This window comes from Protomyctophum bolini, assembly GCF_963924005.1.
Source record: "Protomyctophum bolini genome assembly, chromosome: 4".
Taxonomy (NCBI): Eukaryota; Metazoa; Chordata; class Actinopteri; order Myctophiformes; family Myctophidae; genus Protomyctophum; species Protomyctophum bolini.
This window is the reverse complement of record NC_137865.1, coordinates 52,134,835-52,154,056: the sequence shown is the minus strand read 5'-3', so window position 1 is coordinate 52,154,056 and position 19,222 is coordinate 52,134,835. Positions and strand designations below refer to the sequence as shown.

Below are 19,222 nucleotides of genomic sequence, written 5' to 3'. Positions count from 1 at the left end.
GGTATCGATAAGCTTTGGGCTTATCGAGTACCCGGTATCGATAAGCTTTGGGCTTATCAAGCCTATATGGAGCATAGCGGTCCATGACGTCATGTTTAAACAATCAAGAAAGGCGTTCAAGAAATAAATGTAATCATCCACGCTGGCACAAACATGTCGGTCTAAAAGTGTGTGTTCCAACTTCCTATTGGCTGGGCTATGAACAGCCACAACTCCAGTTCCCAGCACGCTTTAGGCCCCAAAGTTGGTACGTTGCTCTTAGACGGCCAATCAGGGACAGGCTGTAATTGCTTAAGCCCCGCCCCCCTCCTGTGTTCCAGGTGACCTTCTCGTCCGGGGGGGACGGCCAAGCGGAGCGGCAGCAGGAGCTCCTCCTCCAGAGCGCGGCGGAGGAGGAGGCGGCGGAGGACTTCAACAACACGGTGAAGGACCTCCTGGGAGAGGACGGGCTGAACCCGTCCTCCCAGCTGGTGGGCCAGGTGGCGTCGGAGCTCCACGCCGCCGTGGCCTCGGACTTCAGGCTGACCTCCGACCTGTCCAGCAGCATCACGGACCTCAACACGTTGGACGCCAACCTGCTGTTCGACCCGGCGGCCACGCAGGAGACCTACTGCGAGGAGGACGCCACGCTGGAGGAGCTGAAGAACGACCCGCTGTTCCAGCAGATCTGCAGCGACACCGGATCCTCCGGCTTCGATTGGCTGGAGAGCAAAGACCAGCCCACCACCGTGGAGATGCTGGGTTAATTTACAGACGGGCCAATCACCACCGTGGAGATGCTGGGTTAATTTACAGACGGGCCAATCACCACCGTGGAGATGCTGGGTTAATTACAGACGGGCCAATCACCACCGTGGAGATGCTGGGTTAATTACAGACGGGCCAATCACCACCGAGGAGATGCTGGGTTATTTACAGACGGGCCAATCACCACCGTGGAGATGCTGGGTTATTTACAGACGGGCCAATCACCACCGAGGAGATGCTGGGTTAATTTACAGACGGGCCAATCACCACCGTGGAGATGCTGGGTTAATTAACACTCCTATCGCGTCATGTGGAACCATTAAATCAGTACGCCCAGCGATTTGCAGCTTCAGAGCCCATTTCAAGGTGACACGGACTCCCATCTTGGTTTGTGCTAGTTAGCATAGCATGTAGCCAAAAGACCCCCCCCCCCCGAGAGGATCGACAAACCAACCGGAGGTATGATTACTTCTAACGCGACAAAGCGACGGGACCGCGATGGGCCGTTAAAAAGAAAAACAATCTTTGGTTAGAATTAGAATCATTGATTTTTAGATTAAGAGTTATTCACGTTTTAAGATTTTTAATCCCGTCCATTAAAATGAAGCTGGACCACATCGAATGTTGCCCAACAGACGCTCCCAGGCTGTGAAGCGGCGTGCTCTGTTTTGAAACAAGTAATGGTCTGTCGTTCGGGCGTAATTATTTAATAGGACGGAGACCTCCGTCTGTATCTCCACAGACACAGAGAGGTAGACTCCGCCTCCTTCAGCTCTGGGCCGTCTGTATCTCCACAGACACAGAGAGGTAGACTCCGCCTCCTTCAGCTCTGGGCCGTCTGTATCTCCACAGACACAGAGAGGTAGACTCCGCCTCCTTCAGCTCTGGGCCGTCTGTATCTCCACAGACACAGAGAGGTAGACTCCGCCTCCTTCAGCTCTGGGCCGTCTGTATCTCCACAGACACAGAGAGGTAGACTCCGCCTCCTTCAGCTCTGGGTCGTCTGTATCTCCACAGACACAGAGAGGTCGACTTCTCCTCGGGCTGTATATCTCTTGAAGGCAACATGGAGACAAGCTTTCCCGAGATTCCTTGCGAAGAGCAGCGGGAAGCGAGCAACCTTCCGCGTTGGTAACGGAAGGGGGACGTTCGGTATAGGCCAATCAGAATGGAAGGGGACGTTGGGTATAGGCCAATCAGAGGCAACGTGAATGTTTCCTGCCAATAAAGCTCCCCTCGGATTGGATTGTTGAGTCCCGGAAAAAAAAGACGCGCTGTGATTGGCCAGTAGTCACTTGAGTGGCAGCGACACAGCGTGCCTTCTGCTTTGACTTGTCGGAGACGCATGGCTCCGTTGAACTGCAGCCGACCAATGGGGTCGCTCCGTTGAACTGCGGCCGCCAATGGGGTCGCTCCGTTGAACTGCGGCAGCCAATGAGGTCGCTCCATTGAGGCATCTGTTTTTTTAAATATCTACCGTGTTAAAGAGCAGCTCACCACTGTGGAGATGCTGGATAACTTAACGTTCTTTTTTTATTTTTATTTTCCACTCTCTCTCTTCATTTTTTTGTTTTTTGTTTCTGTTTGTTTGTTTTCTTGTGTTGCGTGTGTGTGTGTGTGTGTGTGTGTGTGTGTGTGTGTGTGTGTGTGTGTGTGTGTGCGCGTGCGCGTGCACATGTGCGTGTGTGTGTGTGTGTGTGCGTACTTCCTTGGTTCTGGACTGTTTGAAGTTCCAGGCGTAAAACCAGAAATTCTACTGACTTTTATTTAAAATATTTTTAAAACATTTATTTTTATTATTATTATTATTGTTCATCATTTTAACAAACTCAACTAGTTCATTTCTCCGTTTCACCTCGTCTGGAGTGAGAACAGTATTTGACGGCAGCATCTAAATCTATCTAATATTATCTAAATAACAACCCGAGAGAAGAAAAGAGAGATTTATCTTCCATGTTATATTTGAACAACAACGTAATATTTCTGTGTTTCTGGATTGGATGGAAGGATTAGGCATAAAACATGTACAGTTAAAAACCAAATGGGAAATATTATGATCTTTTATTATAATTGATAATATTATAGGAGTTATTCTATCAATTACATCTCCAATTAACCGTCGAGCAGTTTTGCTTTTAATGTATAGCAACAAATCCACTGGAAGAAAATCAAATGGATTTTTATAATCGACTAAATTAACTAATTGAATGCTTCATCGTACGGCAGTGTCTCGCAACATCAGCCGATCTGCAAGCTCTCACAATGTCACCATGTGAGGCCTTTAGAGCTTAGTGATCTGACGTTGCTATTGAAAACATTTTTTTTGTCAATCTTTTAAATGGACGACCTCAGATATGTTCTAAAACAGCACATGTGCATAGAGTTGGACTACATTTGCATAGAGTTGGACTACATTTGCATAGAGTTGGACTACATATACATAGAGTTCGACTACATATACATAGATTTGGACTAAATTTACATGGACTTGGACTACATTTACATAGAGTTGGACTACATTTACATAGAGTTGGACTACATATACCTATATCTGGACTACATTTACATAGAGTTGGACTACATATACCTATATCCGGACTACATTTACATAGAGTTGTACTACATATACATATATTTGGACTACATATACATAGATTTGGACTACATATACATAGATTTGGACTACATTCACATAGAGTTGGACTACATATACATAGATTTGGACTACAAAGATGTGGACTACATTTACACAGAGTTGGACTACATATACATATATTTGGACTACATTTACATAGAGTTGGACTACATATACATATATTTGGACTACATTTACATATATTTGGACTACATTTACATAGAGTTGGACTACATATACATAGATTTGGACTACATGTACATAGAGTTGGACTACATATGCATAGATTTGGACTACATTTGCATTGCGTTGGACTACATATACCTATATTTGGACTACATTAACATAGAGTTGGACTACATATACATACATTAAGAATACATTTACATATAGTTGGACTACATATACATAGATTTGGACTACATTTACATTGCGTTGGACTACATATACATATATTTGGACTACATTTACATAGAGTTGGACTACATATACATAGATTTGGACTACATTTCCCTGCCATATTGGAACATTAAAGGGTGGCGGCTGAGGCTACCAGGTGCTGAATTCATGACGTAATCATTCTACATAATTTTTTCAAGCCTAAAAATACTACTTGTACTGTTCAACATAAAGACAGCGGTCGCAGTGGAAATGAATCAACATCTGCCTGCCTTAAACCCCCCAAAGTCTTTGGCTTTCTGCCGTCTTTAGACAGACTGTGTATAATAGTAGAGCTTGACCCTATCAAAGGCAGCTGTTCTTTCTTTCTCTACTATTTCTTATCGTGTTTTTCATTTAGTTTTATTTTCTGCAGTGTTCTAGAATGGATTGTTGTAGGCAACGGGTCGGCACTGTACCTGAACGTTTTATCAGTTTGTAGATTGAGGATAATAATAATAATAATAATACTTTATGACGGCTTTCATATTCTATGATTCTCTGGTTGGATTGGAAGGACATGCATGCTATGGAGACACTGCAGTCCTCTAGCCTGAAGCCCGGTTCATTTTCTGTGGAACAAACTCTGTTCTATATTCTATTTCTGGAGTCTTTCCATGCTAAAGATGATCTGTTGAAACATTAAGAGATTATATCCATTCTAACCTTCGAGGGAGAAGTTAAACCGAGAGAGTTTTATTCCATTTGAGGAAAACCAAGATCTCTTCTGTACAGTGTATGTAAATTAGTGAAAGGGTCGTCGACGCTGTCCTATATTACTGTTTTCTAGGCAAAGATTGGACCTTTTGAAAAGCATGTTGAATACACCACCGCTAGCCAGCTAGGCTACCATGTGTTGAATTCACTGCTAGCCAGCTAGGCTACCATGTGTTGAATTCACTGCTAGCCAGCTAGGCTACCATGTGTTGAATTCACTGCCAGCCAGCTAGGCTACCATGTGTTGAATTCACTGCTAGCCAGCTAGGCTGCCATGTGATGAATTCACTGCCAGCCAGCTAGGCTACCATGTGTTGAATTCACTGCTAGCAGCTAGGCTACCATGTGTTGAATTTACTGCTAGCAGCTAGGCTACCATGTGTTGAATTAACTGCTAGCCAGCTAGGCTACCATGTGTTGAATTCACTGCTAGCAGCTAGGCTACCTACCATGTGTTGAATTCACTGCTAGCAGCTAGACTACCATGTGTTGAATTCACCACTCCTAGGCTAGCAGCTAGGCTACCATGTGTTGAATTCACCACTGCTAGCCAGCTAGGCTAGCAGCTAGGCTAGCATGTGTTGAATACCCTGCTAGCAGCTAGGCTAGCATGTGGTGTACAGTAGGATGCTTGCTTGAGTTTTTTGGCTATTGTCAATGTTGTATTAAGTCATGTTTCAAAAGAAAACGTGTAAATAGGAATAGATCCATAGAAAGGTCATGTATCCTGACACTATAATATTATGGCCATAAATCTAGCTAAGTGTGTGTCATTTAAAAGAAAAGACGTTTAAACAGAATACTGTATATGTTGTGTGTTTTAAAAACATTACTGGCTCTCCATGTTTCCTAAGAAAAGATAAGTAATGTTGTCCGTTTGTGCTCTCGCTTGCTGAGGTAATCTGTTTCTTTTTGATGATGATGACGATGATGATGAAGGGACTGCTTTTGAGCGAGAAAACAATGAGCATGGTTTCCTGTCGGTGCTTCTCAACGGTGGGTCAGGAATGGACCCTCACGGGGTCAGAAGTTCTAAACTCGCTCAGCGTTAGATATAAGATACGGGACGGATTCGGCATCGAACTGGTCGTTGAAATCACGACGTTTGAGAACCACAGCGGTTTAGGAGTGACTCCGAGTGACGGCACACACTGTTCTATCTACAGTGGTTCCCAAAGTGGGGCCCGGGGACCCCCAGAGGTCCTTGAGGGAGTTCCAGGGGGTCCCCAGCCGAATGGTAGTTATGTAGGAACCAACTCAGAGTTCAATTAACATTGATTTTACAATATAAATTGGGGGTCCCAGAGATAGGAAGGGAACCGTAGCCTAATTCAGGTAAAACTGGGGGGTCCTTGAAATGAAACGGGTTGAGAATCACTGCTAGAGCCGTAAAGATCTTCTCTTACGGGGGTCCCTGGCGTATCTTTTCCAATGGGGGTCCGCAGGGCTAATGGGTGTCATTCTGGGGGTCCTTGACAGTAACCAGGGTTATATCAGACCCTCTCTCTGACTTACAGCAGGGGGTCCTTGACAGTAACCAGGGTTCTATCAGACGCTCTCTCTGACTTACAGCAGGGGGTCCTTGACAGTAACCAGGGTTCTATCAGACGTTCTCTCTGGGGGTCCTTGACAGTAACCCGGGTTCTATCAGACCCTCTCTCTGACTTACAGCACACACTGGAAAAAAACTTGAGGAGTTTTCATGTTTTATTGCACTAAGATTTCTACCGACAACAAACACCGCGAACGGCTTCGCCCAAACTTTATGGACAAAAACATGAACGACGACGGACGCCCAAAAAAACAAACAAGAAAAAAGCAACAAAAAAAAGAAAACATATTTTTTACGAAGAGTAAAAAAAAAAAAAAAGAAAAAAAGTGAATTGTCAGAAAATGACTTCTTATTAATTGTGTTGTAGCTTTAATCTCAGTGAGATAAACTCTGTACTCATTCTCATACAGGAGAATATGAAAAACATAAAAAAAACCCTACATGCTCATTAATTAATTCTGTTGATATAAATGATTGTATTCACGCATGTGTTCGTCCACGTTGACCACTGTTGTCACGGGAGCCACTGGTTGGATAAAGAAAAGAAAATATTAAATCCCTGTTGGTGTTTTCTGGTTCAACGTGGTGTTGGGTCTGGGGACCCTCTGGGGACAACCGGGGACCCCGTGGGAGACATCCTGGGGTTCTGGGGACATCCTGGGGTTCTGGGGACCCCCTGGGGTTCTGGGGACATCCTGGGGTTCTGGGGACCCCCGGATGTCTGGGCCCCCCCCCCCCCATTATGATTGCTTGTTGTCTGTTTACTGTTTAAGTTAATATTGTTCCGATGACTGTTCCTTACTTTTTTTTATTTTTTTCCCCTAATTTACATAATGCTTATTTAGCTGGAGAAAAAAAAATCTGTTTGTGAAAGTTGAACATTTTCAGATGTAATTGTTTTTTTTAAATTGTTATTATTGTTTTAAGGCACTGATGTTTGAATTTGAATGAAGGAAATGGTACAAGAGTACCTCTTCAATGACGTGATAAGTATCTGGTCCAATTAACACTATGTTATATAGCTCTGGTCCATATTGTTAGAAGGACTTCTGCTTAGAGTAACAGAGCGTTGAGGAGAAGTCTAACGCGATGGACCGGTGGTTCTGTATTGACCAGAGCAGAGCTAGGCGAGGGCCGATTCATACTCCTATTTTAGAGCCGAATAAAAGTCGGTTCGGCGCTGTAGAGCCTACAATTTGAGGTTCGGGGGGGCGGGTACCGTCCTAAAGTCGGCTCTTCGGTGCTACTGAAAATTTCTGACGAGCCAAAATCATTTCGGCACTACAGCGCCGAAACAGCGGTAAAATAGGAGTATGAATCGGCCCTTAACTCTGTGTGGTGTGGACTGACCAGTGACCACAGCACAGTGTTCTGTCCTGACTGACCACAGCTGTGTTCCTCTCTTCTCTTTGTGTCCATTTCTACCAGGTTATGGTCTGTGTTGCCAGGTTTCTACCAGGTTATGGTCTGTGTTGCCAGGTTTCTACCAGGTTATGGTCTGTGTTGCCAGGTTTCTACCAGGTTGTGGGTCTGTGTTGCCAGGTTTCTACCAGGTTATGGTCTGTGTTGCCAGGTTTCTACCAGGTTGTGGGTCTGTGTTGCCAGGTTTCTACCAGGTTGTGGTCGTCGTTCTGCTGGTGAATTCTCCTGCTTTGTACAGTTACAGCTATAGTTAGAGTTACAGTTACAGCTTGTTAATATCGCGAAAAAAAGAAAAACGAGAAGAAAAAAAAACGAAGGAAAAACAAACAAACACGTTTATTTCTCTTTTCAATGGAAAGTACTCACTGGTGAGATTTTTAAAAGTGGTTTTAAAAGCCAATAAACTTTTGTAAAGAATATGCTTCAGTTTCCTCGTGGTTTTTTTTTATTGGCATATCTTTTTGTGTTTTGAATTATTTCTTGTGCAGGGCAGGCAGGCTCAGCGTCTTTGCAGTTAAAAAACAAAGTGCGTAGTGCATGACTAATCTACATGATACAGTATGTCCTATGATACAGTCTCTCTCTATGATACAGTATGTCCTATGATGTCTCTATGATACAGTATGTCCTATGATGTCTCTATGATACAGTATGTCCTACGATACAGTCAATTATACAGTATGTATGCATAAAAGTAAACCCTTTCAGTCCGATAGCTCCCGGTGTTGGGGGGGGAGGAATGGAAACCTAAACAGCGCTGGAGCCCTCTGGTGGGCTGACGGGGTATTGCACCTGGGCCTTGGAATGGATTTACTCATTACCAGGTAAGAATATTCAATCAGCTGCTAATGTAATATAATGAATGTAATATTATAACGAATGTAATATTACAGGCAGACCTGACGGGCAGCGGAGGGTCCTCTACTAATGAGGGTCTTCCACTAGTGAGGGAGGAACGCACCAGAGACCGAGGAAGAGATGCAGAATATATGAGAGAGATGCTACTTCACTCTACCTCAGTGTGAGTAAACATATGAGAGAGATGCTACTTCACTCTACCTCAGTGTGAGTATAAACATACGAGAGAGATGCTACTTCACTCTACCTCAGTGTGAGTATAAACATATGAGAGAGATGTTACTTCACTCTACCTCAGTGTGAGTAAACATATGAGAGAGATGCTACTTCACTCTACCTCAGTGTGAGTATAAACATATGAGAGAGATGCTACTTCACTCTACCTCAGTGTGAGTATAAACATATGAGAGAGATGCTACTTCACTCTACCTCAGTGTGAGTATAAACATACGAGAGAGATGCTACTTCACTCTACCTCAGTGTGAGTATAAACATATGAGAGAGATGCTACTTCACTCTACCTCAGTGTGAGTAAACATATGAGAGAGATGCTACTTCACTCTACCTCAGTGTGAGTAAACATATGAGAGAGATCCTACTTCACTCTACCTCAGTGTGAGTAAACATATGAGAGAGATGCTACTTCACTCTACCTCAGTGTGAGTAAACATATGAGAGAGATGCTACTTCACTCTACCTCAGTGTGAGTAAACATATGAGAGAGATTCTACTTCACTCTACCTCAGTGTGAGTAAACATATGAGAGAGATTCTACTTCACTCTACCTCAGTGTGAGTATAAACATATGAGAGAGATTCTACTTCACTCTACCTCAGTGTGAGTATAAACATATGAGAGAGATGCTACTTCACTCTACCTCAGTGTGAGTAAACATATGAGAGAGATTCTACTTCACTCTACCTCAGTGTGAGTAAACATATGAGAGAGATGCTACTTCACTCTACCTCAGTGTGAGTATAAACATATGAGAGAGATGTTACTTCACTCTACCTCAGTGTGAGTATAAACATATGAGAGAGATGCTACTTCACTCTACCTCAGTGTGAGTAAACATATGAGAGAGATGCTACTTCACTCTACCTCAGTGTGAGTATAAACATATGAGAGAGATGCTACTTCACTCTACCTCAGTGTGAGTAAACACCACGGATCGCATCGCACTAGAGTCTGACTGTACACTGTATCATCTAATTGTTACTTTATCATCTAATTGTTACTTTAGAATCTAATTGTTACTTTAGAATCTAAATATTACTTTAGAATCTGAGCATTACTTTAGAGTCAGAGGGCTGTATTTTGCGTGTCTTAAGTACCAGGTCTTATTACCTAACTTGAGTAAACTAAAGACCTGATCAATGCTCTTTGGACACTCAGAATAGCCAAATGGCATTGATCACGCCTCCAGGTCTTTAGTTTACTCAAGTTAGTTTACTTAAGACCTGGTACTTAAGACACGCAAAATACAGCCCTAAGTATCACTTTTTATAATCTAAAGTCGTAGTGTAGAGATAGGTGAAGAAATCTACGATGATATATAGACACCCCTCCATCTCAGACAGGTGAAGAGACTGACTACCATGATATTATACAGTTTTATATTATAACAGAAATGTTCACCCGATGGCCAGAAACAATAATGAAGTCTGTGTGTTGGACTAGGGTTTGACTGTATTGCTGGATTCCTACAAACAGTTATATTAGCTGACAGTGATTCCTACAAACTCAACCTACGAATCTGCCATTAATTTTCCCCATAGAGATTTACACACATATTTGTATCAATTATTGTAAGCGTAGAATCAAGATATCCAGAATCCTGGTGAGTCCTGACCAGAAAACCTCTGATTCTGGGGAGAAAAAATGGAAAACACTAAACAAATGGTTTAAATGTAGTATATCATATTATAGATAGACCTAACATAATTAACATTAATATTTTTGTACATTTGGGGGAAAATGAGTTTTCAGAAAGCCACGCCCACTGCTATGCTCTATAATTTAGAGCATAATATATATGATTAATGCTGAATATTACTGCTAACATGGTGGTGTTATTGCACCGCGGAGCCACAAGAGGGCAGTAGGTGCATTAGTGATGGGTCACCTCAGCTAATCATTGGTTTATGAAGTGGTCTGGGGGCTCATTCTGTTGTTTATCAACAGTCTGGGGCTCATTCTGTTGTTTATCAACGGTCTGGGGCTCATTCTGTTGTTTATCAACGGTCTGGGCCTCATTCTGTTGTTTATCAACGGTCTGGGGGCTCATTCTGTTGTTTATCAACGGTCTGGGGGCTCATTCTGTTGTTTATCAACGGTCTGGGGCTCATTCTGTTGTTTATCAACGGTCTGGGGCTCATTCTGTTGTTTATCAACGGTCTGGGGCTCATTCTGTTGTTTATCAACAGTCTGGGGCTTTTTTTTCCAGTATTTGTTGACGAAATTGTATATAGTCTTTGTTTTAGTCCTCATAGCTTAACTTTCATTTACTTTCCATTTAGTTCCATTTAGCTCGTCCTAAGATTGATTTTAGATGGATTTGATTTGGATTCTTGAATAAGATGGATTTAGGATTTAAAGACGTTTTAAGCCTCGTACAAAGCCAACTCCAGTTGTGACAAATCATAACTGCAAATAATTAGAAAACGCTTTTTTTGTTGTTTTTCTTATTTGTAATTATTTGTTTGGTCTAAAATATTGTGTTTGTTTTTGTCGCTTAAAAGGTCTTTAAATAAATACTTTTTGAAATGTCTATGAGGAACAATGCATTGGGAATTATTTCCTGGGCCTGGCGCTGTTATGAAAGGGGGCGGGACTGGGCCTGGCGCTGTTATGAAAGGGGGCGGGACTGGGCCTGGCGTTGTTATGAAAGGGGGCGGGACTGCGACGCTCTATAGGCTGTTAATTTAGTGGCCATTAAAATAAAAATAATTAACATAAACACATTAAGAGAATGCACATTAACATAATGTACATTAACATAATGCACATTGCACTTTTCATATGTTATGTGGAAATGTACAAGTTTATAATTAATGTTGTCACTTCATCAACACAGGATCCCTGGCATACTGTACTGTACTGTACATTACATTGTCATCATAATTTCCTTTGGTGCGTGCGTGGCGTGCCTGTGTGCCTGTGTCGGTGTGTGCGTGCCAAGCGTCTGTGTGTGTGTGTGTGTGTGTGTGTGTGTGTGTGTGTGTGTGTGTGTGTGTGTGTGTGTGTGTGTGTGTGTGTGTGTGTGTGTGTGTGTGTGTGTGTGTGTGTGTGCGTGCCAAGCGTGTGTGTGTGTGTGTGTGTGTGTGTGTGTGTGTGTGTGTGTGTGTGTGTGTGTGTGTGTGTGTGTGTGTGTGTGTGTGTGTGTGTGTGTGTGTGTGCGTGCGTGCGTGCGTGCGTGCGTGCGTGTGCGTGTGCGTGTGTGTGTGTGCGTGCCAAGCGTCTGTGTGGGAGTCCCAGCATTGACGTCATTCCAACAACGAATGGCCTTTAGGTTCTTTTTTTTATTGTATCCTTTTTTTTTAACTTATTTTTCTTTTAGTGTGTGTGCACACGCGTGTGTGTATGTTTGTGTGCGTGCGTGCCTGTGTGTGTGTGTGCGTGTGCATGTGCGCGCGTGTGCGTGTGCATGTGCGTGCATGTGTGTGGACGGGGAAACTGTGATGTCATCAACCCTCGCCCAGCAGGGTGTTTTGGCACAGGCGTGTGTCCATGTGTTCCCATCTGTGTGTGTGTGTGTGTGTGTGTGTGTGTGTGTGTGTGTGTGTGTGTGTGTGTGTGTGTGTGTGTGTGTGTTTCACTGGAGTAAAAGTACTCGAGTGGAAGTACCGTCCTAAATGTAACTCTACCACCAACATTTTACATTTGCAACTAAGGTAATATATTGCCATTGTCGTTTTTATCATAATAAACTTAATTTGTATCATAGCACCGATCAGGACATGACATGCAGCTCAAAGTGCTTCACAGAACAATGACGCAAAAATGTAAGAAAAGCATAAAACAAAATGAAAACCAAAGTTAAAACATCAGCGAATCAGGCAGTATAGTACAGTGAGCCGAGGGACTTATAATTGATAATTTACAACAATTTACAATGTAGGCGTTTATCAGACACTCTTAATCCAACACTTAATCCAGAGCGATTTACTGTAAGCAGAACAACACATAGAAACAGAACAACAGAACAGTATATGGTGCTGTTAGAGCACTATCTAGTCTCTACGTCCCAGACTCTGCATGTGAGGTCACTGATGAGGCTTGGTCTGTAATAAACATGTAGTTTTAGAAGTCAGTAGTTTGGTCTGTAATAAACATGTAGTTTTAGATGTCAGTAGTTTGGTCTGTAATAAACATGTAGTTTTAGACGTCAGTAGTTTGGTCTGTAATAAACATGTAGTTTTAGACGTCAGTAGTTTGGTCTGTAATAAACATGTAGTTTTAGATGTCAGTAGTTTGGTCTGTAATAAACATGTAGTTTTAGATGTCAGTAGTTTGGTCTGTAATAAACATGTAGTTTTAGATGTCAGTAGTTTGGTCTGTAATAAACATGTAGTTTTAGACGTCAGTAGTTTGGTCTGTAATAAACATGTAGTTTTAGACGTCAGTAGTTTGGTCTGTAATAAACATGTAGTTTTAGATGTCAGTAGTTTGGTCTGTAATAAACATGTAGTTTTAGACGTCAGTAGTTTGGTCTGTAATAAACATGTAGTTTTAGATGTCAGTAGTTGAGTAGAAGTAAATCTACAGTTGATTTAGTCGAACAAAATGTGTTTTGGCCACAATTAACGCGTCACTCTTTCGGCTATTTTCAGCATGCAACCAAGTGTAAAATGACTTATACTGGATCTCTTGTCCACTAGTCCCTTCCTAGTGGATCTCTTGTCCACTAGTCCCTTCCTAGTGGATCTCTTGTCCACTAGTCCCTTTCTAGTGGATCTCTTGTCCACTAGTCCCTTCCTAGTGGATCTCTTGTCCACTAGTCCCTTCCTAGTGGATCTCTTGTCCACTAGTCCCTTCCTAGTGGATCTCTTGTCCACTAGTCCCTTCCTAGTGGATCTCTTGTCCACTAGTCCCTTCCTAGTGGATCTCTTGTCCACTAGTCCCTTCCTAGTGGATCTCTTGTCCACTAGTCCCTTCCTAGTGGATCTCTTGTCCACTAGTATACAGTATACAGACAGTATAGAAAAAGGTAGTCGACGAACATTTCGTCTTAGTTTTAGTCGACGAAATCAACACTGCATGGTCAGTAGTTGAGTAGAAGTACTCTGATCCTCTGGGTATTGTCAGTAGTTGAGTAGAATTACTGGGATCCTCGAGGTATTGTCAGTAGTTGAGTAGAAGTACTCTGATCCTCTGGGTATTGTCAGTAGTTGAGTAGAAGTACTCTGATCCTCTAGGTATTGTCAGTAGTTGAGTAGAAGTACTCTGATCCTCTCCACAGACTGCTCCATGGTGGAGCAGCTGATGCTCACAGCAGGAGGCGGTCAGTGAGACCATGTGGAAGATCTGACCATCTGTTGGTCCATTTCACAGGAGAACACAGAGACAATATAATGTTCTGTTGGTCCATTTCACAGGAGAACACAGAGACAATGTAATGTTCTGTTGGTCCATTTCACAGGAGAACACAGAGACAATATAGTGTTCTGTTGGTCCATTTCACAGGAGAACACAGAGACAATGTAATGTTCTGTTGGTCCATTTCACAGGAGAACACAGAGACAATATAGTGTTCTGTTGGTCCATTTCACAGGAGAACACAGAGACAATGTAATGTTCTGTTGGTCCATTTCACAGGAGAACACAGAGACACTATAACGTTCTGTTGGTCCATTTCACAGGAGAACACAGAGACAATATAATGTTCTGTTGGTCCATTTCACAGGAGAACACAGAGACAATATAGTGTTCTGTTGGTCCATTTCACAGGAGAACACAGAGACAATATAATGTTCTGTTGGTCCATTTCACAGGAGAACAGAGACAATATAATGTTCTGTTGGTCCATTTCACAGGAGAACACAGAGACAATATAGTGTTCTGTTGGTCCATTTCACAGGAGAACACAGAGACAATATAATGTTCTGTTGGTCCATTTCACAGGAGAACACAGAGACACTATAATGTTCTGTTGGTCCATTTCACAGGAGAACACAGAGACAATATAATGTTCTGTTGGTCCATTTCACAGGAGAACAGAGACAATACAATGTTCTGTTGGTCCATTTCACAGGAGAACACAGAGACAATATAATGTTCTGTTGGTCCATTTCACAGGAGAACACAGAGACAATATACTGTTCTGTTGGTCCATTTCACAGGAGAACACAGAGACAATATAGTGTTCTGTTGGTCCATTTCACAGGAGAACACAGAGACAATATAATGTTCTGTTGGTCCATTTCACAGGAGAACACAGAGACAATATAATGTCCTGTTGGTCCATTTCACAGGAGAACACAGAGACAATATAATGTCCTGTTGGTCCATTTCACAGGAGAACACAGAGACAATATAATGTCCTGTTGGTCCATTTCACAGGAGAACACAGAGACAATATACTGTTCTGTTGGTCCATTTCACAGGAGAACACAGAGACAATATACTGTTCTGTTGGTCCATTTCACAGGAGAACACAGAGACAATATACTGTTCTGTTGGTCCATTTCACAGGAGAACACAGACAATATAATGTTCTGTTGGTCCATTTCACAGGAGAACACAGAGACAATATAATGTTCTGTTGGTCCATTTCACAGGAGAACACAGAGACACTATAATGTTCTGTTGGTCCATTTCACAGGAGAACACAGAGACAATATACTGTTCTGTTGGTCCATTTCACAGGAGAACACAGAGACAATATAATGTTCTGTTGGTCCATTTCACAGGAGAACACAGAGACACTATAATGTTCTGTTGGTCCATTTCACAGGAGAACACAGAGACAATATAATGTCCTGTTGGTCCATTTCACAGGAGAACAGAGACAATATAATGTTCTGTTGGTCCATTTCACAGGAGAACACAGAGACAATATAATGTTCTGTTGGTCCATTTCACAGGAGAACACAGAGACAATATAATGTTCTGTTGGTCCATTTCACAGGAGAACACAGAGACAATATAATGTTCTGTTGGTCCATTTCACAGGAGAACACAGAGACAATATAATGTTCTGTTGGTCCATTTCACAGGAGAACACAGAGACACTATAATGTTCTGTTGGTCCATTTCACAGGAGAACACAGAGACAATATAATGTCCTGTTGGTCCATTTCACAGGAGAACACAGAGACAATATAACGTTCTGTTGGTCCATTTCACAGGAGAACACAGAGACAATCTAATGTTCTGTTGGTCCATTTCACAGGAGAACACAGAGACAATATAACGTTCTGTTGGTCCATTTCACAGGAGAACACAGAGACAATATAGTGTTCTGTTGGTCCATTTCACAGGAGAACACAGAGACAATATAATGTTCTGTTGGTCCATTTCACAGGAGAACACAGAGACAATGTAATGTTCTGTTGGTCCATTTCACAGGAGAACACAGAGACAATCTAATGTTCTGTTGGTCCATTTCACAGGAGAACACAGAGACAATATAACGTTCTGTTGGTCCATTTCACAGGAGAACACAGAGACAATATAGTGTTCTGTTGGTCCATTTCACAGGAGAACAGAGAGACAATATAATGTTCTGTTGGTCCATTTCACAGGAGAACACAGAGACAATATAATGTCCTGTTGGTCCATTTCACAGGAGAACACAGAGACAATATAATGTCCTGTTGGTCCATTTCACAGGAGAACAGAGAGACAATATAATGTTCTGTTGGTCCATTTCACAGGAGAACACAGAGACAATATAATGTCCTGTTGGTCCATTTCACAGGAGAACACAGAGACAATATAATGTTCTGTTGGTCCATTTCACAGGAGAACACAGAGACAATATAACGTTCTGTTGGTCCATTTCACAGGAGAACACAGAGACAATATGATGTTCTGTTGGTCCATTTCACAGGAGAACACAGAGACAATATAACGTTCTGTTGGTCCATTTCACAGGAGAACACAGAGACAATATAACGTTCTGTTGGTCCATTTCACAGGAGAACACAGAGACAATATACTGTTCTGTTGGTCCATTTCACAGGAGAACACAGAGACAATATAATGTTCTGTTGGTCCATTTCACAGGAGAACACAGAGACAATATAATGTTCTGTTGGTCCATTTCACAGGAGAACACAGAGACAATATGATGTTCTGTTGGTCCATTTCACAGGAGAACACAGAGACAATATAATGTTCTGTTGGTCCATTTCACAGGAGAACACAGAGACAATATAATGTTCTGTTGGTCCATTTCACAGGAGAACACAGAGACAATATAATGTACTGTTGGTCCATTTCACAGGAGAACACAGAGACAATGTAATGTTCTGTTGGTCCATTTCACAGGAGAACACACAGAGACAATATAATGTTCTGTTGGTCCATTTCACAGGAGAACACACAGAGACAATATAATGTTCTGTTGGTCCATTTCACAGGAGAACACAGAGACAATATAATGTTCTGTTGGTCCATTTCACAGGAGAACACAGAGACAATATAATGTTCTGTTGGTCCATTTCACAGGAGAACACAGAGACAATATAATGTTCTGTTGGTCCATTTCACAGGAGAACACAGAGACAATATCATGTTCTGTTGGTCCATTTCACAGGAGAACACAGAGACAATATAACGTTCTGTTGGTCCATTTCACAGGAGAACACAGAGACAATATAATGCTCTGTTGGTCCATTTCACAGGAGAACACAGAGACAATATAATGTTCTGTTGGTCCATTTCACAGGAGAACACAGAGACAATATAATGTTCTGTTGGTCCATTTCACAGGAGAACACAGAGACAATATAATGTTCTGTTGGTCCATTTCACAGGAGAACACAGAGACAATATAAGGTTCTGTTGGTCCATTTCACAGGAGAACACAGAGACACTATAATGTCCTGTTGGTCCATTTCACAGGAGAACACAGAGACAATATAATGTTCTGTTTCTATGTCAGTCGGTGCTCAAGCTTTCTCATGTCAAGGACCCCCAGAATTATCTGTATTTGGCCGCGGACCCCCCATCTGAAAATATGTTGTTCCAGGGACCCCCCCATCTGAAAAGATGTTGTTCCAGGGACCCCCCCATCTGAAAATATGTTGTTCCAGGGACCCCCCATCTGAAAATATGTTGTTCCAGGGACCCCCCATCTGAAATAATTTAGCTAAAGTACACTATAAACCTTAAGTGGTGATAATATAAGAACACATTGAGCTGTATTGGCATTGCATTCACAGTCAGAACTAAAGTCTCACTCCGTAGACACACCTCTTCAGACTCCGCCTCGGCCCGTACAGTAGCACAGGCTACATTTATGGCATTTAGATTCATAATGTTGCATTGTATGTATAGATGTAGCACATAGCAGGCGTTCATGTGTACTCAGTCTCACTGTATCAGGTACTTGGCTCACTTTTGATCCTTGATGACTATATGTACGGTATGTGATGTATTGATTGATTGATTGAAATATTTATTAACAGTTTGCAGAATTACAGTACATTTCAAGCACAAACTCAATACAAAGACTGTTAACTGTGAGTGGAGGACGACCCAATTAAGCATTACACTTGTTTACAAGAGGGTCCACCATGTTCAATTCATCAAAACATTTAGAGACGTACAAATAGACACTTCTATATAGCCAAAGAACAGAACAGGAATTCATCATAAAGTTTTGAATTGCAGCCGTCCGTATAGGTGCCCTTTGAGAGCGGTTTTGAAGGAGTCAAGGGATTCACATGTCTTAATGACTGTTGGTAGGGCGTTCCACATTTTGGTGGCATAGGAGCGAAAATAATTTAGTCCCTTGTTTGTGCCGAATCTGGGTTGCACATGGTTTGTTGCACTCCCTCTGGTGTTGTGGGTGTGGACTTCGTTTACATTAAGGAAGTATTTAGACAGGTACATGGGTATCTTGGTGTTGTAGTGAATCTTGTGGACCAGACCCATTGCAAGATGCTGCTAACATCACCATGTGTTGTTGCGAATTCAGTGAGCACTTACTATGAGACCTAGCAGATCATGTCTGTCTGTCTGTCTGTCTGTCTGTCTGTGTGTCTGTCCCGCTTTTGTGCCCATATATGGAGCTGAGTGATTACGTCACCATGACTCAGCCATAACCATAGATCATGTCTGTGTGTCTGTCTGTGTGTCTGTCTGTCCCGCTTTTGTGCCCATATATGGAGCTGAGTGATTACGTCACCATGACTCAGCCATAACCATATAAGGAGTCCCCAAAGCAGCTATACGTCCAAAACCCAAATATGTACGAGCTGCGTTCGCTTCCCGCGTTTGCGCGTCTTACTGGTTCTATCTCTATGTATGTGATGTATCACCATGTGTTGTTCTTGCTTACTGTAAATCTCTCTGGATTAAAGAACGTCTGATAAAATGACTCCACTGTGAGTTGTAGATTGACAGCTCGGTGTGGGCGTGTCTGGTCGGGGCCCAGCGTCCTATCAGGGCATCGGGATGACAGGTCGTCCGACCGCGTGACATTTACACAAAAGGGGGAAAAACACTGATATGCAAATGTGAGCTCGTTAAGTTTAGCGCGCTGTGTTAGCGCGCGGCGTCAGCGCGCGGCGTCAGCGCGCAGCGTGACAAGGCTGGTAATTAGCCCAGATTGATGTAAAGTTCACCCTTAAAGAGATGCTCTGTAATCTGCTGTGCGGTGTTTGACCTTACGACCTCTCTGT

General features: G+C 42.5%; 2 protein-coding genes across 3 annotated transcripts in view; one reads left to right on the top strand and one right to left on the bottom strand.

The window, feature by feature from the left end:
* rfx7b (regulatory factor X7b) overlaps positions 1-7,902 on the top strand; it is a 28,768-nt gene extending 20,866 nt beyond the window's left edge. For both annotated transcript variants that reach the window (XM_080760852.1, XM_080760853.1), the window contains one exon: positions 321-7,902. In XM_080760852.1, the coding sequence (XP_080616978.1) occupies positions 321-746 (426 nt within the window). In that variant the 3' untranslated portion in view covers positions 747-7,902. The remainder of the gene's footprint in view (positions 1-320) is intronic.
* Positions 1-19,222, bottom strand: part of LOC308313636 (nuclear factor 7, ovary-like) — a 283,858-nt gene that overhangs the window by 143,497 nt on the left and 121,139 nt on the right. The gene's annotated exons all lie outside the window — the stretch shown is intronic.